The sequence below is a fragment of the Cavia porcellus genome, unplaced genomic scaffold (assembly GCF_034190915.1).
Source record: "Cavia porcellus strain 051 isolate PalLab524CR breed Dunkin Hartley unplaced genomic scaffold, mCavPor4.1 scaffold_29, whole genome shotgun sequence".
NCBI classification, from domain to species: Eukaryota; Metazoa; Chordata; class Mammalia; order Rodentia; family Caviidae; genus Cavia; species Cavia porcellus.
The window spans coordinates 7,358,730-7,382,933 of record NW_026947512.1 but is presented as its reverse complement, the minus strand read 5'-3'; the positions used below and the strand labels follow the sequence as shown (position 1 = coordinate 7,382,933).

Genomic DNA, 24,204 nt, shown 5'->3' with positions numbered 1-24,204 from the left:
AGCCACGGATTCAGACTCCTGCCGCTATCCAGTGCTATTCTCTCACCTTGATTCTTACTCCCTTGCATTTTTCTTCCCTTTCTCTCCAGCCTATTCCCAAAGTTCCTGAACTATTCTAGGGTTTTATATTTCATTATGAATGTATGCTAAGGCTCTCTAATATTTCACTGAATGGAGGGTACTGTACTCATCACATATCTTTGTATGACTTGCTGAAGTCCTGAAAAATATTCTAGAACATTCTTATCTTCGCAGACAACCTACACCTGTATTTAAAAGGTGTTTGTATATCAACAGCTTTTACTCCAATGATATTTAAAAATTGACCTTTTTTTTGGTCTTTTTGAGACAGGGTCTCACTATGCAATTCAGGCTGGCCTTGGGCTTACTTTGTAGCCCAGGCTGGTCTCAAACTTGCAACGATCCACCTGCCTCAACTTCCTAAGTGCTGGGATTACAGGAGTGCGCCATCATGCTGGGCCCTATAAGTTGAGTTTTAATTTAGAAGCAACCAGTGTAAATTTAGGGCCCCTAAATAATTATTTGCATTAGAAACAACAACAAAAATACTGGGTGTGGTGGCACACATCTGTAATCTCAGCACTTAGGAGACTGAGGCAGGAGAATTGCTGTGAGTTTGAGACCAGCCTGGGCTAGATAGTTCAAAGCTTGCCTGAATGTCATAGAGAGATTCTATCTCAAAAACAACAACAAAAACCCCCTACCATATTTAGGCCATGCTAAGGAGAAACTGGTGCCCTCCCATTTCGGTTCTAATAAATGTTTCATTTTGCCTTGAGGGTATGTTTTGTGGCTATCTTTCTCTTTGTATTCAAAAATCCTTTAAGTTGAAGATTATTGACTTTTTTTTTTTTTTTTGTCTTTTTTCCTTTTTATCGGTACCAGGGATCGAACTCACAACTGCCTGCTTGTAAGGCAGACGCTTATGCCGCGGAGCTAAATCCCCAGCCCAGTTATTGACTTTTATAGTACTACTTCTCAGAGCTTTTTTAAAATCAGAAATTTGACTGTCCTTACTGAAACTGCTCTTCTTCACTTCAGTCTCAACTTATTTCACAGTTGCTTTGTAAAGCTTAATAGATCTTCCTTTGATTCAGGAATGCAGGCGCTCAGTAAAAGTCATAGGTGAGTTAAATATTTTTCTCTTCATAAATAACAGGTTTAAATTGTACCTTTACAAGTGATTAGTAATGTTGAGTGTCGTGGTGCACGCCTGCAAGCCCAGTAGTCAAGAGGCTGAGGCAGGAAGATTGCTGTGAGTTTAGAGCCAACCTTGGCTACATAGTGAATTCAAGGCCAGCCTGAACTAGATAGCGAGACCCTGTCAAAAAAGAAAAAAAAAAATCAGCAAAAATATACTAGTTTTCATTATCCTTTGTTTATGTTACCCATATGGTATAAAATCATCTGAATGCAATGTAAGATGAGACCTTAGAAAATACCTCCTAGTCCAGTCCTTAATATTGTGGATATGGTATCTACACCAAGAAGAGAAGGGTTTTGTTTACGGTTACCAAGACAGATGAGAGCCACACCCAGCCTTCACTACTGGTCCAGTATTCCTTCTACTGCATCATCATGAACTTAAGAGAGAGCAAAACTGTTATTCCAGCTGCTTTTCTTCCCCAAAAGTATTTTAGCTTTTTCATCAACAAAATCTGAAAAATATCAGTACTGTTTTTCTCCCAAGAGAGTTAAACTTCTTTTATAAGCCTTATTGTAGCCATTCTGGTAAGCAGAAGTTCTTTGTTTGTTCAGTCTAATACATTATTATTACACATTTATTAAACACTGACTGTAGATTTAACACTGCTAGCAATGCAAAGATGCTTCTTGCTTTCCAGCAAATTATGTTGTAGTTGTACTTAAACCACACTGAGAGCCCTGAAAAGTGGTAAAAATGACATCTTCCATGTTTTATTTGCATTATGATTGCTGAAGCAGATACAGAATCCTAGTTTCCTTCTCTACCTTATCTCCCCACCATCTTGCAGCAATTTGTCTAACCCACTACTGTTCTCAGGTGTATGGAACAGACTCAGGTTGCTAAGTGTGGATTCTGCTTTCTTTGTGTCAGCCCAGTACCAGTGTGATGCATTGTGATTCATGTCTACACCTGTGCTTTCCCTTCCCTTTGCTAGATATAGCCGAGACTACGTGGTGGAAGGGGAGCCGTATGCTGGTTATGACAGACACAATGCAGAGGTGGCAGCCTTTCACTTGGACAGGTACGTATAAACCTAATGGTCTGTGTTCACTTTGTTTCCTTTTAAAATCAGTCTCTCCCTCCCCTTCTCTGTCTCTTGTCTGTTTCACAGTACTGCGGTTGATCCCAGGGCTTGTAAGTGCCACACAAACATTCTACCACTGAACTATATCCCAGGCCCTTTTAAAAATTTTATTTTGAGACAGTCTTGCTAACTTGCCCCAGGTTAATGATCGTCCTGCCTCAGCCTCCTTAGTAGCTAGGATTACAGGCATATACTAACATGCTAGGCAAAAATCTCTCAAAGAAAACTTGTGAACTCTCTGTAAAGAGGGCACATTAACAACTTAGAATTGTTACCTGTTTTGGGTAGCTGATTGACTAGTTCCATTACAGTTATGAATCTCGTAATTTAGGTGACACTAGGAATACCAAAGTAAATATTTTAACTTCAGACTTTTACCTTTGTTTCATTTTATTGCTGGCATGTTTGCTATCGTTATCTTGACTAAAGATATTCTTTGTAAATAAAATGGCAGGATGTTTGCACAGTTTGAGCTCATATCCCTGTGTTGAATTGGTAGTTAATTGAGAATTGGCAGTTCTGTTTTTTGTTTTGTTGTAATACTAACTTATCCTCATATACTGGAAACATCTAGCCTGAAATATATAATGAGTTTTATTGTTTTTAGTGTAAAACTTTCACAGTTTCCAAAATTAGAGTAACTTTATGTATTGGTCAGCTTTCCCACTGCTGGGACAAGTGTCTGACATACATAGATTAAATGAGGAAAGTTTGTTTGGCTCACAGTTTCAGAGATTTCAGTCCTGGTTGGCAGGTTCTGTTGCTGTGGGTCTGAAGTGAAGCAGAAGATCATGGCAGAAGGGTGTGATGGAGCAGAGCTGCTCATTTCACGGCAGCCAGGAAGCAGAGCAGACTGGAAGGAGCCCAGAGAGGAAAGTGCTAGGAGCCAGCTAAAATGGTCTCCAAGGTCATGACTTCATGACCTACCCAGGCACAGAGGTATACTTTACTAATCCAGTCAGGTTGATAGTCACGATTAACAATCACATTTCAAAAGGAAAGTAGAATTTAAAAAAAAAAAGAAATTTAATTATGAGATAACGAGAATAATACTATTTTGAGACAGATTCTTGTTGAGTCAGGCGTGGTGGTTCACTCTTGTAATCCCAGTACTCGGCAGGCTGAGGCAGGAGGATCATTGTGAGTTCGAGGCCAGCCTGGGCTACAAGGTGAGATCAAGGCCAGCCTGAACTGCATAGCAAGACCCTGTCTCAAAAAGACAAAAAAAAAAATAGAGACAAATTCTTGCTGTGTGGTTTGGGCTGGCCTTAAACTCACTCTGTAGCCCAATCCAGCCTCAAATTCATGATGATCCTCCTGCCTGGAATTACAGGTGTGTGCCATCACATCCAGCATTCAAAATAATATATTTTATTAGCAGATTGTTAATCAGGAACCTCTTAGCTAAACTTTGTCCGATATCCCAATTACTGTTCTCGCCAATTCTTTTAATCTAGTATATTGAAGGACTTTAAAAGAAATTATTTACAATATTTACTTTAAAATGAATTTGTAAGGATATTAGGGGGGGAGATTTTTTTTTTTTTTGGACTAGGAAGGATTTTCTACATGTTTATACAATATGCAGTAAAACCTATAATAGAAAGTGGGTCAAGAACACAAGCAGTTAGCTGAATAGGAATTACCTTTTGCTAATAAATATGGAAGCAAGTTTGTCTTCACTAAAAATCCCCAGTACCGATCAAAAAAAAGGCAAAAAACATTTAAAATTTAAACTATCGGTTACTGTTTTCACCTGCCAAAAACAGCAAGTTTTTTTTTTTTAAAGATAATACTTTATTGGTAGAACTGTATTAAGATTTATATTCTGCTTTTGGCATTGTTAATTTCAGTATTTCTATTAAGAACTCTGGGGCCAAGGCAGCCTAAGTGCCTCCCTTGCAAGTTTTGAGATCAGGAGTTCAATCCCTGGCACCAAAAACAAAAAAAACTGGCATTTTGTATCAAAAACTCCCCCGTCCCCCGGTGCTGGGGATGGAACTCACAATCATGCACTTGCCAGGCGGGGGTGTATGCCACTGAACTAAATCCCCAGTCCCTGAATCAAAAATCTTAATGTCGAAAAAAATTTAATGTTGATTTTGTTTGAATGAATGACTTTTTATGTACATATTTAAGATATTTCTAGGAAGATGTTTTTGGGAAATACCATAATGCAGTAATAGATTTAAAAATACATATACTTGCCAGAGGTTAAGCTCAGTGGCCTAGGCACCTGCTTGGCAAACGTGAGGTCCTGAGTTCAATCCCGGGTACAAAAAAAACCCCACATACTGCTTTCTTAGTTGTACTGAAAAACTAATAGCAACCTGAATATCTATAGATAGAGAAACAGTTAAATAAATGTTTATAATATTGTGTTTTTCTGCCTCTTTTAAAAGCTAGTGGCAGAAAGTTGAGTAAATCCTACTGTGCCCAGCAGAATCGTGATGCCAAAACATTATTTATTATTTGCATGTTTTCTTCACTGTCTAGCCTCTTGCTTTCTATTTCTTGGATACCAGCAGGTCATAAAATCCCTCATTTCTCCATTTCCAAACCAGTATTTTGTATTACCTAATGTAGTAATTTTTGTTAATTGAATGTAGTTACTGTGAAAGTTACTGTGTAAAGTTGATCTTTTCACAGCATGCCTATCTGCTGAATAAGATATTCCTTGTTTTAAAAAAATGTTACTTTTGATGCTTCAGCTTACAACTTATGCTTTAAGTGTCTTACATTTCAGAGTTTTTCAGAGTCTCGAAGCTGGATACTTGTTGGCCATGCCCCTACCTGATTGTTAACTGCCACGTGGCCAGCTTGGAAGTGCCGCTGTGATAGTGGTCTTCACCACTAAACTGGCCTCTGGTCTCTGGCCTGCACTGCTCAGTGGGAAGAAAAAATATTTCCCATTCTCCTCACCCACTCCCACCCTCCCCCCATGGCCTCTGACACTTAAGCTTTGCTTTTTTTTTATTACACATAAATTTGGCCAGTTTCTCTTGCCTCAGGGGTTCTCTCAATTTGTATGTCATTTTGACAAATCTGTTTCTCGTTTTGTGGCTTTTCTCAGATTTAGGATAGACTCAACACATTTAGTAGATTATTTATAAAATAGCCATTTTTAAAGTCTTTCTAATGACATGAAGAAAGGTTCGTGAACACAGTGATAGATAAACAGCAGGATACAAAACTGCACGCAGTATAAGCTCAACTACTTGTATATGTATAGGTATATGTATTTATGTGTGCACGTAAACAAAAAATGCTTATAAGCCAAAATGTCAGTAGTCATTTATGGGTTGTAGAATTAATGGATGGTCTTTGTTTTCTTGATTATCAATTTTCTGTGTGTTCTAAATTTTACTCATCTAACTTTTCTTTATAGATTATGTATATTGTAGCCAGGAAATTTCATTTATGGAAAAAAGATTGTTTTCAGTCATAAGGTACCATTTTCACACCATCAGAGAAACTTTCAAATGTACCTCTATTTAAATTGTAATAAATTATAATATAGTGTACATCTGCAAAGTTCTGAATCCATTTTGAGTTCAGACCTAATGTTTTTCCAATGCTTTATTAAAATTTATTTTTTAAAAACTCATGTACTCCATAGATTTAACAGTTCATGTGTTGCCTGACTTGTCTGATCCTTTTTTCTAAAGTGGAAAATAAATTACATACATCTTGACATTAAACTCCTAAATATATGTTGTCTCTTAAAAAGGCATACCTACCAACTTGTAGTACCTTTACACATTTAACATTTATTAACCATAATTTTGAGACTGTTATTTAAAAGCACAATCTCAAAAGATTTGTCTCTTCTTCAATCTTCCAAATCAGGATTCTGGGTTTCCGTCGCGCTCCTTTGGTGGTTGGCAGATTTGTTAATCTGCGAACAGAAATCAAGCCTGTTGCCACGGAGCAGCTGTTGAGCACCTTCCTAACTGTAGGTAAGAGGATTATGGAGAACATTTAGATAGGAGAGGAGTTAGTAAGTTAAATGGGGCACAACTGAGCAAGCCGGTTTATCTTGGAGGACTTAATGAACCCAAGGGAATCCAAAAACAAATAGGCACACTGGTCTCTGATTAATAAGAAAAATGGATTTAAAGGTAGATGGGGGGAAATTGAAAGTTTTCTCAAAATGTGCACATTATTGTGCCTCCACAGTAGGAAATGAGGTCATTTATTTCTTCCACTTGATCTTACAACTAAGTCTTACTCAGAATTTGACCTAAATCAGTTATTGTCCACATATCATTGTGTGAGTTACTTTTTTATAAACATGTGTTTTCTTGGGACCTGCCTCCTGTAACCTGAGAACTGAGGAGATCATCAGGCAGCTTGGTAAGAGGGTCTCATAGGAGTGCATTTGGGTGAGGAAGATCATTGCCTCGCTGTGCTGTGCGGGGTGGTTGGTCCTCATTGGGTTAGCACGGAGCTGACCGCTCTGCGCTGCCCCCTGCTTTCTGTTTTCTCATTCTGAGACTGAGGATCTGAACTACAATTCCTGTTTGCTCTCTACCCTAGCGCGTCCCTGGGTCTTTTTCTGTCTCCATAATGTTTACCTTTCCCAAGTATTCTTCATTTTCATCCATTCTGCCACAGTTGACAGTGTTTCACTCTTGTTTTTCTGGGCAAATACTATTCTACTATGTATTTGTACATTTTCTTTATCCATCCATTTTTTTTAAATTTTTTAAAATTATTTTGAAGGTAGTAAAATATGACAGAAGAAGACAGAACAAAGCCAATTTAGACAGTGTAGTGAAGTTGGTACAGAACTTCACAGCAGGATCCCAGGATAACAGTAACAGGTATCACAGTATATCTCGTAATCTTCACAATAGTTGTTCTTTCAGTCAGGTATAGCAAAATAAAACGAAATACAGAACATTATAGAACTTATCAAAACAGAATATTGAATAGAGCAATACCATTAATCAGAATAAAGCAAAACAGTGGTAAAAATATTTGCCTTCAAAGAGATGGTAGAAGGAAATCCCCCTTATTTGCTATATTGCATATGGTCAGCCTCCCGAGAGATGGTCAGATCCCTGGCTCCCATTTGCTAATGGAGGTGGGTGGGTGGGATATTTGATTCTCAGCCCATGCGCCAGATAGGCTCGCTACCGCTTGGCAGGGAGGCGAGTTGGTTGCTTGGTTTTCCCCAGCACCCTAAGTTCCCACATGGTGTGGATCTCAGGGTCACTGGTGGTTCTCGCCCTGGGGCGGCTGCAGCTTGCCGAGCCATAGCCGCTTACCAGGGGGGTGAGCTGGTTGCTTGGTTTCCCGGCACCCTAAGTTCTGTTCATCCATTTTGAACACCTGGGTTGATTCCTTATTGTGGCTATTGTGAGTGGTGCTGAAGTAACCTTGAGAGTATAAAACTGTCTTTGATGGGCTGATTTCCTTTGTAGTGAAATTGCTGGATCATATGGTAGTTTTAGGCATAATTGGTTTTTTAGGGGTTTTTTTTTTTTTTTGGACAGGGTCCTACTTTGTAGTTCAGGTTGGCTTCAAAATAATGGTGATCTTTTGTCTCAGCCTTCTAAATGCTGGGTTACAGGTGTACATCACCATGTGTGGCTTGCATACATGGTGGTTTTTGAGGAACCTCCATACTGTTTTCATAATGGCTATAGTAATTTACATTTTTATCAACAGTGCATGAAAATTCCCTTTTCTCCACATCTTTGCTGGCAGGTTTTTATATGTCTTTTTGATGACTAATACTCTTAACTGGATTAAGATAGCACCTCTGTGTGTGTGACAGAACCTTGCTGTGTGGTCCAGGCTGGCCACAAATTCATGGCAACTCATGTTTTGACTTGCATTTCCCTGATGATTAGTGGTGCTGAACATTTTCCATATAACCTTGTTTGTTCTGCTTTTACTTTATTTATTTATTTTGGTGTTTTGAGACAGGGTCTTGCTCTGTAGCTCAGGCTGGCCTTGAACTCACTATGTAGTCCAGCCCCGAGTGCTGGGATTGTAAGTATGCACCACCACACCCAGCCTTGTTTGGCCTACTTTAAATCACATTCATTGCTTTCTTACTATTTTAATGAGTTCTAAGAATTCCTTATAGAGCTAGGAGTATAGTTCAGGGATCAAACATTTGTAAGACATTTGTAATATATAAGAGGGCTTAGATTCTAGTCACAAGTCCAAAAATAGTCCTTTGTCAGATACATGGTTTTGCAGGTACTTTTTGCTAATCTGTGACCTTTTTTTCATTCTTTTGACACATTTTTAAATACTACTAGATAAGTTGGTATAATAATGACCTAGTTCTCTGTAGCCCTTACAACTTGAAAATGCTCTTTCACTCTGTTACTTGATTCGCTTGATAAAAGAATGTAATAAACCACATGTGGTGGCACATGTCTTATAATTCCAGCACTAAGAATGCTGAGGCAGCAGGATCACAAGTTCAAGGATAGCCTGGATACACAGTGAGACTCTGTATTCAAAGAAAAACAAAAGAAACCTACACAGAGAGAAAATGAGTAAAAGAGGAGTCACTGCCTTCAACTGAGAAAGGTAAAAGACGTCCTCAAAGATACAAAGCTACCATTAGCCAGGATTCAAACTCAGATTTTAAGACACTAAAAATCATTTATCAGTTTATACTACTTCTGTATTCACTTATTCAGCAAAACTTTAAACCAGACCTGTTGACACAGCCTGTGATCCCAGCATTCAGGAAGATGAGGCTGGAGTATTGAATTTGTGGTCAGCGTGGGCTACATAGTGAGTTCAAGACAAACCTTACTATAGATCAAGACCCTGTCTTAATGCACACACATTCATACACAAAACTTTACTTCACTTCTTTATGACAGGTTGTAAACTAGGTACTGAATATTCAAAATGAATGACCTTCCTGCCTTTAAGGAACTCTCTGATGGAGAGCACGATACAGGGCCTAAGGAGACATAAGGAATGTGGAGAAATGGGAAGAGGGCCTAGAAGTTAGGGCCAGAGTGACAACTCATTGGTGAATGTTACATACTAACTCGAGTCTTAAAAGGTGGTCCCCCAGATAGATATAGTGGGAAAAAACATTCAGAGTTTACTCAAAGTAGTGTTTTGGTTTTATAGTGCTGGGGGGATCATATCTAGACCTTTATATATGATAAGCAAGCAGTCTGTCATTGACTTACATCCTAAACTCAGTGTTGTTTTTATTTTTTTGGTACCAGGACTCAAACTTAGAACTTTATGTTTGCCAGCAGGTACTTATGCTGATGAGCTATATGCTTGACCCCTAAACTCAGTGTTTTTAAATCCATAAATTAAAGTACATAGATTTATAAATGAAACCAATAATAGTCAAGTAAATTTCATTATCAAAAATTATACAAGTAAATTTGTGGTACTATAGTTATGTGCTTTGTTATTTAACATGTTAAAGTAACAAAGTCCAGTAGAGCTCTAGTAACTGCCATAATCTTAAATTATGAAGATAATTTCACGGTGCTGGGATTGAACACAGAGCCTCACACATGCTAGGCAAGCACTATACATCACTGAACTGCATTCCCAGCCCATAAATGATATTTTGAGATACCTGCAACATACTAATTCAGAATGAAAAAAGTTATGATTCTCTTAGTGAGCAAGACAAAAGTAATGTTAATATTATAGTTTGCTTGCCACCATCATAGTTGAATGAAATGCTAAATTTCACATAGAAATAAATGAAAATGAAGATGAAATTATTTTCTCATCCAATTTACAAGTCCCTTGAGTTAACTATATTCTAGGTAGAAGACAAAGCACAGACCAGGGTGATGAGAAGTGAAAGAAGACAAAAACAAGCTCACGAGTCTGTGAATTAGCTGAAGTAGAGTGCGTGGGCCTAGCCAGTGTGGAGTATAGTTGGTCAAGACAGTCTCTGAAGAGCCTGTAAGCCATGGGGCCACTAAGAGAGATTGAGTGTGGAATAATCAGATTTCAATTTAGAAAATGAAGTGAGGTGACCATGTAGTAGATGAATTGGCAAGGGGAGAAACGAGAGAGGACCACTGCAGAAAATTCATGTGCAGTGAGACAGAACTGAAGGCAGATAAAGGATGCAGAGTTTCAGATGATACTCAAGAGTGGCAATACAAAGACTTTAGTGAGCTCTTTTTGATCAGAGGGAGCAAGTGAGTGAGGAAAAAAACCTTAAAATGACTTCCAGCTTTCAGGACTGGAGGACTAAGTGAATTAATGTTAAATGTCTGCAAAGTGTACAGAGAGGTGGACTCCAGGGGAAGCACAGGAAAGTAGTGCATTTAACGTGGGCTATTTCATTTCCTTGTCAGGAACATTTAAGAGTGAATGACTAATCATTTAGGTGCTAAAATCTACAGTTAAGGAGATAATTCTGGACTGAGGGCACAGATTTTACTATCACAGTTACTCAAAAAAGAGCATAGGGACTAAAGTGAACCAGTTTAGAAGTTGAGCATGTCCGGGAAATAGCAATTTAGCACCTCAGGCTCATGGCACTGAAGCAGGGGTATAAAAGACTAGGAAGGTAGGAGGAGTTGTATTATTAATAATAAATATTTGGCATTTATGGTTTCTGACTGTCAAGCATATACCAAGCATTGCCATGGATTATCTCATTTAATCTTCACAACTCTGCATTGGAGGAACTGTTACTATCTCTTTCACATTTCTGATGTTTAGAGAGCTGAAATTACATTCCCAGATACTTGCAGTCTCCTGGTGAAAATAGTTTGTATTTTAAGGACCTGCAGTGTATCTCAGCGGTGGAGCCCTTGCCTAGCATGCTAAAAGGCTCTGGGTTCAATCCCAAGGAACACACACACACAGTTTATGTTGTAATTCCAGAAACCTGCCCCCCCCCCCATGGTCTGATCCAGTATACTATACTCACTCCCAGTTTTGAAGGTTCTTGCTTACCAAACTCATAAGATTGGGTTTTTGTCCTGTAGGCAACAGGTTTCCCATACCAAGTTCTGCTTTATTTGCATTTTTCCCCTCTCTTTGAGTTCTTTGAATCAGAAAGACATTCAAACAATGCCAACTTTTTTCGGCTGCTGAAAAGACTATGACAAGGTTCTCATAACATCCATCTACTGTCCTTTCTTCCCAGTGGTAATCTATTGTTAATTTATGTGATTTTATATGAAACAATTAAATATAACATGTGGCTCATTATACATACTTCAGCATCTTATTCTTTTTATTATATCTTAGAAATCTTTCCACATAATATATAAAGATGGTCATTATTTTGTTGTTTTACCAGCTGCATAGTGTTCATTTTTATGAATCTACCGTAATTTCATTTTATCCATCCCTTATTGGACTTGCTATTTCAGTATTTTGTAACCATTATTGCTCAGAATTATCTTGCACATATGTTAATTCAAACATTAACAAAAAAGTTCCTGAAAGTGAATTGCTACATTGCACACATTTTAAACTTTATTTTAATTAATTAATTAACTTATTTTGAAGGGAATAAAACAAAAAACAGAACAAAATAAAGCAATGTGAACAATACTGGATTTTCAAAAATAAGACAGAAGGAAATCCCCCAGTATGCAATTGCTATATTACATATTGTTATCCTCTAAACAGATGCTCAGACTACTGACCCCAGGCCTGCAAAATTAATCAGTCAACATAAGCATTAAGTTGTTTTTGTACCTCTGTTGCTATCATCCCAGCCTGTGTTCCACAGGAAGGGCTGGCTGACTTCTTGGTTCTTTTCCCAGCCTGCATACATTTTAAATTTTAATGGTCATGGCCAAATTACCCTTCGTAGAGATTTAGCCAGTTTATCTCCCAATGGTATTGGAGAGTCCTTCTCTCTAGTTTCATCAGTAATATGTCATTAACCTTTTATGTTTTGTCTGTTTCATATATAGTATCTTTTTATTTAAGAACCATTTGTATTTTCTGTTACCTGTCTTTTCATGTGCTTTGCTCATTTCCTGCTGTTACTGGTCTTATCATCTTAGGATAGATATAGTTTTATTTATACTGTAGCTTTATTTTTCACAGTAACATCTTTATTTAGTTAAAATTTATCGTAGTAATATGAAATATATCCTTGTCCAATTGTTATGTTTTTTGTCTAGAGAAATTTTTCTTTAAAAATATAATAATTGGGTTTTCTTTTCAGTTTTCTAGTGTTTTGTTTTGTTTTTTTTTTATACTGGGATCAAACCCTGGAGCACTATACCACTAAGCTACATCTTCAGATACAGATACAGAATTTTTTTTTTTTAAGTTTGAGGTAGGATCTCACTCATTTGCTCAGGTTGGCCTTGAAATTGAGATACTCCTGCTTCAGCTTCCTCACTAGCTAGAATCCCACAGCTAGAAGCCACTGTGCCTGGCCTCAGTTTACTGATTGGAGTCATACTTCTGCTCACTTCTGCCCTGTTTCTTTTTAGTACCATGCAGTCCTACAGCTTTATTTTTTACATTAATAGTTTTATTTGGTTGGGATTTACCCCATATGTGGAATGAAATTGGCTGTGTTTTTGTTTTGTTTTTTCCAAAAGGTTTTTTCCAAAGTTGCCCCAGTAGCATTTATTGAAGTCTTTTTTCCGGCTGTGAACTACAACTTTAGTTTCTAGACGTCATAATTGACTGCGTGTACTTATGTGTGTTCACGAACTGTCTTTAATGTTTTACTTTGTTGAGGCCTTATCATTTTTGATATTTAGTCAAAATAGTTCCCTCTCTTTTCTCTTAAGAGCTTTCTAGCAAGTCTTTATTTTTCCATTTGACCTTTAAATCTTCATGTCCAGTTATACTGTAAAAAATTTGGTATTTCTGATGTTACTGAGTTAAATCGATAATTATATATTTAAATCTGTCTTACCTGATGCTTTTAAGGTAAAGGAGAGTGATGTAATCATCTTTGCAAGTGTGTATATGTAGCTGCTTCCTTTCTGTTTAGTGTGGACTGTGCTGGAGTTTGGAAATACAAAAACATATGAATGTCCCCTCAAGGATGCACATACATTAGGAATGTAAATGCTCATTAAAGGAGTGAGATTTTTGAATTGGCATATTTGTTACTTGTATTTCGTGGAGGAAGAGGTAGACAAAAGCATTACTTTTTTAAAACTTTGTACATAGGTAAATTTTTTTTTTTTTGGTAACTTTTGATTTGTTGCTTTGTAATACCTCAACCATTTAAGAAATAGTCACAGACAGGCCCAGCATGATGACATACACCTAAAATCCAGCACTGTGGAGACTGAGGCAGGAGGGTCCCTGTGAATTCGAGGCTACCCTGCCCTACAAAGTGAGTTCAAGGCCAGCCTGAATTGTATAGTTAAATCTTGTCTCAAAAGGACAAAAAAGAAAGGAAAAAAAAAAAAGAAAGAAAAAATAAAGTCACAGACATGAATGCCCCATTACACCACTGCATGCGTCCTTAAAACTTCAGTATTTCCAAACAGCAAATAAATATGTGAAAAGTGTTCAACATCACTAGCATTGAGAGATGCAAATTAAAACAACACAGATTCCACCTCACCCCAGAAGGAATGGCTACTATCAAGAAATAACAAATGCTGGAGGGGCTATGGGGAAACAGGAGCCCTTCTCCACTACTTATGGGAATTCAGACTAGTGAAATAAATGACACACGTGTAAACATCATATTGTTTCATTAATGCGAGAAGCTGAAAAAAAGACATGGATATATATTTTAAGTTTCACTACTGATTTCTCTGAGTTCACTGAAGAAAAAGATTTGTTTTGGTACTGTTTGGAGAATAGAATGCAGATGTCTTATGCTCTGGATGAATGATTTGGGGTTGACAGTGTGCAATGTATGTACCATTGTTACCCCTGATTGACATGTTTTGAAATTTTCTTGTAGTTTTTACTTTTCTTCCTCTTCCTCCTCCTCTTCCTCCTCTTTTTTATCCTTGAAATAAAATGGATTTGGGAGGAAAAAAACTTAGTATTTCTACTAAGAAAGTCTCCAACACAACCACCTTCAGCCATGAAAATTGAGAAATTAACATAGATTCATATCTCCATCTAATCTGTAGACTATAGACAGATTTTGTCACTTGTCCCAGTAATTCATTTAGGAACTTGGTATTTCAAGCGTTTTTTTGTTTGTTTGTTTTCATTTTTGTCTTTTTGAGACAAGATCTTACTGCAATTTAGTCTGGACTAGAACTCATTTTGTAGCCCAGGCTAGCCTTGATCCTCCTGCCTCTGCCTCCCAACTACTGTCAGTTATCCCTTTCTAGTTCTGATGAGTCGCAGGTTAATAACTACTGGCTGAGTATGGTGGCACATACCTGTCAACCCAGCATTTGTGAGACTGTGATGCAGGAGGATTGCCCCAAGTTTAAGGTCAGACTGGGCCACATAGTTGAAGGCCATCCTCAACTACATAGCGAGACCCTGTCTCCAAAAGATAAAGAAATAAATTTAGCACTTCTCACTCACCTTGATTTTCATGGCTTTAACATTGTTGAAGAGTTTATACTTTATCAGTGTTCATGATTTTAAAATTTTGTCAGGAATTCCAGAGAAATGATACTGTGCTGAAGTGTGTGGTACAGATCTGTAGATACGTCCCATAATACATATCTGTGATATTAACTTTTATCTATTTAAGCTGGTATGTATTTGCAAAGTTTTTCCAAATAGTTAATAAGTATTATGATAATTACTAAGTACTTTGTAGGAAGATATTCTAAAACTACGTGAATATTCCAGTGTAATCAAACTTTCACCCACCAGTTTTAACATTTATTGATAGTTTTTGTCTGAAGTGATGTTATGATAGTTGCTAAGTGGTGATTTTCTAATGTTGTCTTCTAACCTATTAGTTGTCATCTTAATGTATGTTAGAACTTTTCCTCCCCCCTGCCATGCTTATGTATTACTGTGAACTTACAGGTTAATTTACTCAAAATTGCAATTTGCTAGTGCGGTTTTTTTTCTTTTAATGCTCATATTGTCCTGGATTTGTCCCCAGTTTGTATGGAGCCTCTGCAAACAAACCACTAGTGTGCTTTTGGAATGGCCCCATCATTCGTGCACTTCCTGATGAGTGGGGCATGTTACTGCAGCCCAGACTCATCTTATGCTTACCCTGCCCTGGCTCTGGAGTCAGCAGTTTCGTCAAGGAGCCCAGGTTCCTTTTAATGTAGTGTTAAAGAGGTCTTTAGAATGCTTTTATGTGGTTGTGCTCATAAGCTACCTGGGTGTCATTATTGCTCTGTTCTTTTGAAGGACATAGATGTCAATAGGAGATGTACATATGCATTTATATATACACATATCTATATATGCCCATATATACACATCTATTTTTTATGTATTTCTGAATGGATATGAAAATCATCAGTTGAAACCAGTTATCTCTAATTCATGACGGGATTTATTCTGTCCATCTCCCTTTCCATACATTTAACTTCTTTCTCTGTCTGTAAGAAACCTGGTTCCCATTATCTTCAATCTGTTTACCTGCTTGTTAAACTTCTCCCCCAACATCTGTGACCAAATTGACTGCGAGCCTGTATTCTCTCCCCTAGGCGAACTGACCAGCACCTCAGCAGCACTCAGGATAACAAGGCTACTTCTGCTGTAACCAAAATAAGTTTAGAAGGATACGGGGCTGGGGATTTAGCTCAGCGGCATACGCGCCTGCCTTGCAAGCAGGCAGTCGTGAGTTCGATCCCCGGTACCGATAAAAAGGAAAAAAACAAACAAAAAAATACTTTGATGATAGTTTACTCTTTGGAAAGAAACTGCGTACATAGAAGGCACATGGAGAATGGGGGTTCACTTTTTGCTAGATATCCTTTTGTACCATGAGGAGTTTTTTTTTACAACACCTTTTGCTTTTCTGCCTGAACAGAAAAGGAAAATCAATGTACAGTGTAGTTAAGTTCAGTATGTTTATTCTTTCAGTGCCTGTCTACTCAGCTGATCTCTTTCAGATTCTTTGGAAGAGAATTTGGAGCCTTTGTATTTTTCTTAAGTGTATTTGGTTCCTTTTTGCCTTTAGGAAACAACACTTGTTTCTACGGGAAGTGCTATTACTGCCGAGAAACAGAGCCAGCATGTGCCGACGGAGACACGATGGAAGGATCTGTCACACTTTGGCTTCCAGATGTATGGCCTCTGCAGAAGCACCGACACCCTTGGGGCAGAACTTACCGAGAAGGCAAACTGGCCAGGTAAGTGCTCCTCTGAGCTATGGCTTAATTCTCCCTTTGCTTGGCCAGGTACCATCCATAATAGGAGCTAGCTATGCTTTCCAAGAGGTTAAAAAAAAACCCTGCAGGATCAGGGAAGACCTACTAAGTGAGGACTCTTTGTTTTTAGCAATGCTGTTGTGTTAGCTTTCTAGCACTGTGAAAAATACCTGAGGCACATCAGTTTAAAAAGAGGAAAGATTTATTTCAGCTCACAACCTCAAAAATTTCAGTTTATGGTTGTTTGGTGACAATTGCTTTAAGCCTGTGGTAGCACAGTATATCCTGGCAGAAGCACAATGGTAGAGGAGGCTGCCAGGCAGCAAAAAGAAGATGAAGCCAGGATCTCCTATCTCTTTAAGGATACAGTCCCAGTGGTCTAACTTTCTTTCACTAGGCCTCACTTCCTAAAGGTTCCACCATCTCCCAGTAGCAGTGTGTGTTGGCAACCCAGACTTGCCTGTAGGGAGAATACTTAAGATCCAAACCCTAACTTGTGTCCATCTCAGTATACAGGAAACATTCAGTCCATTCCTAAGAGTCCTCAAAGTTTTAACTTCTAGCACTGCTGAAAAGTCTTAAGTCAAAAGTCTGACAGTCATAATAGATTTTAAGCCCTCAAAAAAAAAAAAAATTGGGGGCTGGGGATTTAGCTCAGCGGCATAAGCGCCTGCCTTGCAAGCAGGCAGTCGTGAGTTCGATCCTTGGTACCGATAAAAAGGAAAAAGACAAAAAAAAAAAAAAAAAAAAAAAAAAATTAAAACAACAAAGCCAGGCATGGGCACAAATTCCTATAATCCCAGCACTCAGAAGACTGAGGCAGGAGGGTTGCTGCAAATTTGAGGCCAGCCTGAACTTCATAATGAGGTGCTGTCCTCCACCCCCAAAAAAGAGAAAAAAATAGAACAAGTGTCATGCTTCTAAGATACAATAAACAGAATAAAGATAACTTAGTCCAAAAGGGAGGACTAGGACAATAGCAAGGAGAAATTGGACCAAAACAAGACAATCTCACTGACTTTAAATCCTTTCACTTCCACGTCCATTGTCTGGGGAACACAGGAATTGTATGAGGGTTCCAGAGGGCTTGGGCTGCTATGGCTTTGCTTATCCAGCCCACACAGTCTCTCTTTTGGGCTCCCTTCTTGGTCCCTGCAGCTTTCCTTAGCAGCCTTCCTATTCCTAGCATCAGTACTTGCTGTGATGTCCACTGCAGCTTCAGCCTCACTCTCAGCCTTTCAAGGGCTACTTGTAAAGGCTGCAGTTCTGCCACGTACTGCCTGTACCCCGTGCTTTCCTTTGAAATTCAGTCATACCTCGGTGACCTCACAACTCTTGTGTTCTACATGCCTGGAAAATAAGCATCACATCAGTGACACCGAAGTCTGCCGCTGAAACAGTAGCCAGCCTTCCTGGACCACAGCTGTAGTGAGTGGCCTCTGGGTACCTTGATGGCTGAACGTGAGAGAAGCGGATCCTAGAGAAATGATTTGCTAAGTCTTTTTCAGAGAGGCTCTCTTCTCAAGTCAAGGCTTGTACTTCTATACCCTTGAATCTGTAATGGGTGGGGTCTTACTGATTCCTGAGATATTCTCAAGGTATCTTTCCTATTATATTGGAGCAAAGTACCAAGCTTGCTTTATTTATTTTATTTTATTTTTTTTGTGGTGCTGGGGATTGAACTGAGGAACTTGTGCAATGCAAAGCAAGAGCTCTGGGGCTAGGGATTTAGCTCAGTGGCATAACTGCCTGCCTTGGAAGCAGGCAGTCATGAGTTCGATCCCCGGTACCGATAAAAAAAAAAAAAAAAAGAAAGAAAAAGGCAGGAAAAAAAAAAGGCACTAAACAAAGCAAGAGCTCTACTACTGTGCCACATTCTCAGCCTCAGGCTTATTTTTAGTGGTACTAATTTCTTCAGCATTTCATCCTCCTTGGCCTGAGTTTTATACATGCTTCTTTTCTGGTCACACTGCAAGTTTTTCAAATCTTTCTGCTCTGCTCTTTCCTCCCATTTCTTTCTTTCTTTTTTTTTTTTTTTTTTTTTTTTTGTCTTTTTCTTTTTTATCGGTACCGGGGATTGAACTCACGACTGCCTGCGTGCAAGGCAGGTGCTTATGCCGCTGAGCTAAATCTCCAGCCCCTTTCCTCCCATTTCTAAAAGTGACAGTCAAAAACCTTCTCCTGCCTGAGTTCTGTGATGTCTAGAAATTTTCCTTGTTGGATAAACTGGTCTACCACATTTAAATTCGGCCTTCTATAGAGTTTCAGGGCATGGACAAAGTGTAGACAAATTTTTTGCCGGAGTGTAACACAGATATCCTCTCGTGTAATTCCCAATAGAGACTTCATTTCCATATGAACCCTTAGTAGCAGTCTTTGCCGTGTGCATTTTGTGGTCTTCTAAATTTCTACCAGAATTGCTCGTTGGTCTTGCTTCAGGTATTCTAGGCTCTCAAGTCTGCTTCTCCAAGCTTTTCCAAACTTCTGCAGAGCAGTTCCAAAGGTTTCTGAACCACTTTATAAGAGACAATTTTCTGTTAGTCAGCTTTCCATCACTGTGACAGAATCCCTGAGACAAACAGCTTAAGAGGAAGAAAGATTTATTTCTGGTTCATAGTTTCAGAGGACTCAGTCATAATTGATGGCTCCGTTGCTTTTGAGTGTGTGGTGAGGCAGAATGTTATGGTGCGAAGTGCGTTGTAAAATAAGGTTGCTCACCTCATGGATTCTGGGATGCAAAGTGATAGAGGGGTTGGGGTCCCAGTCTTTCTTTAAGGGCACACTCCCAGTGACTTTCTTCCACCTGGTCCTGCCTCCTAAAGCTCGATCACACCTTCAGCACATGGCCTTTGGAGGATATTGAAGATTCAACTCGTAGCAGCAAGCTACATTTCTGCCTCTCAGTACCTCTCACGATGTTGCTTCCCTCTAGGTGGGAGTATGATGAGAGCTACTGTGATGCCGTGAAAAAAACATCTCCGTATGACTCAGGCCCGCGCCTCTTGGACATCATTGACACCTCTGTCTTTGATTACCTAATTGGCAATGCTGACCGCCATCATTATGAGAGCTTTCAAGATGATGAAGGTGCTAGTATGCTCATCCTTCTCGATAATGCCAAAAGGTAAGGCCAGCAGGACTGTCTTTTTTCACTATTTATAATAGATGGATCTTTTCTGGTGTACCCGTTAATCAGCTCCTCATTGTTATAACATAATGCCTGAGATAAACAATATAAAAAGGGAGAAAGATTTATTTTGACTCACTATTTCAGAGATTTCAGTCCATGTTTAGTTGGCTCCATTGTTGTTGGGCCTGTGGTGAGCTGGAACATCCTGGTGGAGAGCACATGTCAGAGAACAGCTGCTCCCCTCATGGCAGCTAACAAACACTGAGAGGAGGGGGTAGGATTCCAGGTTTCCCTCAAGGGAAGCTCCAGTGCTCAGCTTCCTTCCTAGGTCCCACCACCTCCCACCAGCACTGTGAAGTCAGCCAGGCCTTGAGCGGATGAGCCTTTGAGATACATTTCAGATCTGAACTAGAGCAGGTGTCCCGGAAACATCCAGAACACAGCTGATTGGAATGTGCCCTTCTTTTTTCCCCTTAGGCCCTTTGCTGTTGTCACTCATCCTTTTTTGCCCCTAAGGGATTTCAGGACTTTTAAAAAGTGGTCCCCTTCACAGATAGCTGGAATTTGTCACTACCTCTTTCTTGGCTATGATATTTACAGAGCATCAAATCTGAGAAATACAGACTAAATAGTAGATGAACTTTATTTCCTGTTAAACTCATCTGTCCAGAGGTTCATGCAACTTAAAATTTAATCCTATGAAATGATAGAATGTTCTTGCTGTTTTTGTGGCAGTCTAAGCTGAGACTTTTGCTATTATGAAATGAGCTATTGCATAGTGATTATATATTAAATAAAATTATTTTGTCTTAAAAAAGATAAGTTTATTTTATGTATTAATATTATCCTTATTTTTTAGGCCTAAGCTATTTGGAGATCACATTGTATTTCTACTTTGCAGTCTCCATGGTGACCAGTTTAGTGCCATACTTTTAGTTGAACTTAAATAGAATTTGTTAAAATAGAATGCTTAGTTGAAGCCTAGAATTGTCCAAGCAGTAAGTCTCTACTGTTAATATTGAGTGCTGGGAAGTAGCTGAGGCACAGCTCCTTAGTAAAGAATGCTTGGGTAAGGGGCTAGGGATTTAGCTCAGCGGCATAAGTGCCTGCTTTGCAAGCAGGCAGTCGTGAGTTCGAAAAAGACAAAAAAAAAAAAAAAAAAAAAGAATGCTTGGGTAGCATTAGGAAAGATGCCACCATCTCATATTGAGCAACAGGCACCTTGTACTCTGCAAAACATGACTTCGACAGAAAGCGGGTCAGCAAACATTACCGCTCCCTCTGACTCATCACAGCAAAGTAGCTAGTGGCCAGGACTATGTCTGTTCCTGAAAAACTTTATCTTTGCTTGTAAAAATGATCATTTTGTTTAAGAGATCTTATAAATTCTGATACACATAACATTTGGTACATATCAAATTTGTTGGTTAGTCTGTTCCAGCTGCTATAACAAAATACCTTAGACCAAGCAATTTGTAAACAGCGCATATTTGTTGCTTAGAGTTCTGGAGACCAGGAAGTCCAAGATCAAGATGCTGGTAGATTCAGTGTCTGGTGAGGGTCCATTCCTCATCGATGTGTGTCCTTACACGGTAGGAGAGATCAACACGCTTTTTAAGGACGTGACTGCTGATCATGAGCTTTCCACTAATCACCTCCCAAAGCCTCCCCCACACACACACCTCTTACCTGGGGGGTTATTTAGAGCATGAAAGTTGTGGGAGGGTTGGGACACACTCATACTGTACCAGCTTTTATTATCAGAGGATTTGCACTGTACTAAGGACTTATAGACTCTCCAGCCGTTGAGAGCTTCCTGGAAAAGAGTAAAAGTTGACAGTTTTTGTAGACTCATATCTATTTCTCTAACTCTGAATTAGCTAGTGACACTTTCATATCTGTCTGCTTTGAATTGTTGTTTTCTGAGCCCCTGTGACCAGTTTTTCCAGTTTGACCAGTTTTTCCAGTTTGAAGCTGTCAGTGTGATTTTTTTTTTTTTTTTTTTTTTTGTGGAGAAGAGGATTTTGGAGTAAGATAGATAATGGCCATCTGCTTGTTTGGGACATACATATCCTTATTTTTCTCCCAAACTTTTTTTTTTTCTTTTTTTAAATTTTTTTAACTTTTTATCGATGTCAGGGATCGAACTCACAACTGCCTGCTTGCAAGACAGGTGCTTATGCCGCAAAGCTAAATCCCCAGCCCCCTTTCTCCCAAACTTTTCAAGTTTACTGGTTTTTCTGTCCTCCTTTTGGTCTGTACATTCCACACTGTTACCATAGTTATGCTCCAGCACCTTACAGTATCTTGGAAGGGAAAAGACTCCTCACAAATGAGGTTACTTGTGTTTGATACGTCAGCACAGGCTATTAGAGATCCTATGTTTAATTGGTCATGTCCTGCTTATTTTTAACGGATTGGAGCTGTTCACACATTAAATTACCTAGGGTCACTTACAGAATTTGGGTTTCTTAAAGAATTTGCTGTTTCTTTGATGCTAAGCAGAGAGCTGGTACTTCTTTCTAATTCACTACGTTTTCATTTAATTTTCAGCTTTGGGAACCCCTCGCTGGATGAGAGAAGCATTCTTGCCCCTCTCTATCAGTGCTGCATGTAAGTTATGCACAGCCAATACATGTACATGCAATGTTTTCCTTTTTAGGCTCAGGTAACTGTACACCCATTTCCTGGGCCTTCAGACTTCCTGGAGGCAGCCTGGGGTGCCTAGTGAGTTCATGGCCAGCATAGAGTAACATAGAAAGACTGTCTCAGAAAACAAACACGCACCAGCACTTGAGATGCTGAGGCAGGAAGATAACAGATTTGAGCCAAGTCTGGGCAAGTTAGCAATTTATCAAGACCCTGTCTTAAAATAGTAAATCAAGGGCTAAGGGTATAGCTCGGTGTGAAGGCCCTGAGTTTAGTCTTCAGTACAGGGGGAAAAGGTTTGTGGTCTTCTGTAGTAAAACATATGTATGCTTGACTTAATGTCAGAGTATAGTCAACCCTCTCTTGTGTTCCCTACATCCCTGCAAAAAGAAAACTCAAGAACGCACTAATCTTCTAAAAAAAACTCCTGCATCACTACATCTGGTTTACCTTGTGATTTTAAATCCTTGCATCACATAAAATCTGGGATTTGCATATCTTAGTTTGAAGTTGTCTAAACTAAAAGTAACTTTTTCACAAATGTCTATTTAATAATTGATTCTTTTTTTTTTTTTGTCTTTTTCATTTTTATCGGTACCGGGGATCGAACTCACGACCGCCTGCTTGCAAGGCAGGTGCTTATGCCGCTGAGCTAAACCCCCAGCCCCTAATAATTGATTCTTAAGAAATTCTGTGTTAAGCTAAGCATGGCAAAGCGTGCCTGTGATCCCAGCAGGCATGAGGACGAAGCAAGAAGATTTCGGGTTTGAGACCAGCCTGGTCTACAAAGTGAGTTCAAGCCAGCCCGGGCATTATAGCAAGCCCTTGTCTCAGAAACAAAAAGCAAAATCTGTATTTGAGAACGAAGAAAGAAAAAAATAATTCAAGAAAATGAGAGTTGGTGATACAGCTCAGTGGCACAGTGCCTACCTGGCAAACACAAGGTCCCGCATTTGATTCCTGGTACAAAAAAGAGAGAGAGGAGCTCGGAAGGAGAGAGAGGGAAAGAAAAGAAAGGAAAGGAAAAAAGAAAGAAAAGAAAAGAAAATGAGATAAAACTGGGCCCTTCAGAGTTCCTTTTCAGAGCAGCATTCCTGGTCTGATTTTAAAGCATGCACGTGAAGAATCAGCTGGGATTCACCTTGCTTGGGCAGCACAGAAAAGCAGGCCCAGCAACACCACTCAACACTAGGCAACTTGGGGCTGGGGATTTAGCTCAGCGGCATAGAGCACCTGCCTTGCAAGCAGGTGGTCATGAGTTCAATCCCCAGTACCGATAAAAATGAAAAAGACAAAAAAAAAAAACCACTAGGCAACTCTCCAAGGCACATTCATAGCATGGGAGACTGCCCCTTAGAGCCCCTGGTCTCCCCGTCCCTTCTTTCTTTCTTTTTAATTTTAAAGAGAAAAAAATTTATTTTCAAAATTAAACAGTAAGAGGATAACAGTGGTTAATACATTGCATATTGTTATCTTTAGTTAACTCAGAGTACACAAATCAGCATTTAGTTGTCCAAACAATATTAGCACAAACCTTTCATTTCAATGCATAGTATAACTATCCTATTTTCTTTATATATATAAAATACATATATTTTATATTATATATATATATATATATATATATATATATATATATACTTTTTTGCTTTTCCCTTACTTTTTTAATCCATTCCACTATCCCAGTTTCTCTTTCCTTTTGAAGTTTCTTCCCATTTCACATTATCTGTTGTGCATTTTGGGTCTTATTTATTCTTTCAGCTTCTCACACAAGCGAGACAATATAATGTTTACACATGTGTGTCTGCTTTATTTCACTTAGGATAGGGTCTCTAGTTGCATTCATTTACCTATAAAAATCTCTAGTTAATGCTTCTTTATGGCAGAG

General features: G+C 38.9%; 1 protein-coding gene across 2 annotated transcripts in view; it reads left to right on the top strand.

Annotated features, from left to right (window-relative positions):
* Fam20b (FAM20B glycosaminoglycan xylosylkinase) overlaps nt 1-24,204 on the top strand; it is a 43,344-nt gene that overhangs the window by 14,516 nt on the left and 4,624 nt on the right. For both annotated transcript variants that reach the window (XM_063240086.1, XM_063240087.1), the window contains 5 exons: nt 2,163-2,249; nt 6,162-6,271; nt 16,348-16,519; nt 19,470-19,661; nt 22,221-22,280. In XM_063240086.1, the coding sequence (XP_063096156.1) occupies nt 2,163-2,249; nt 6,162-6,271; nt 16,348-16,519; nt 19,470-19,661; nt 22,221-22,280 (621 nt within the window). The remainder of the gene's footprint in view (nt 1-2,162; nt 2,250-6,161; nt 6,272-16,347; nt 16,520-19,469; nt 19,662-22,220; nt 22,281-24,204) is intronic.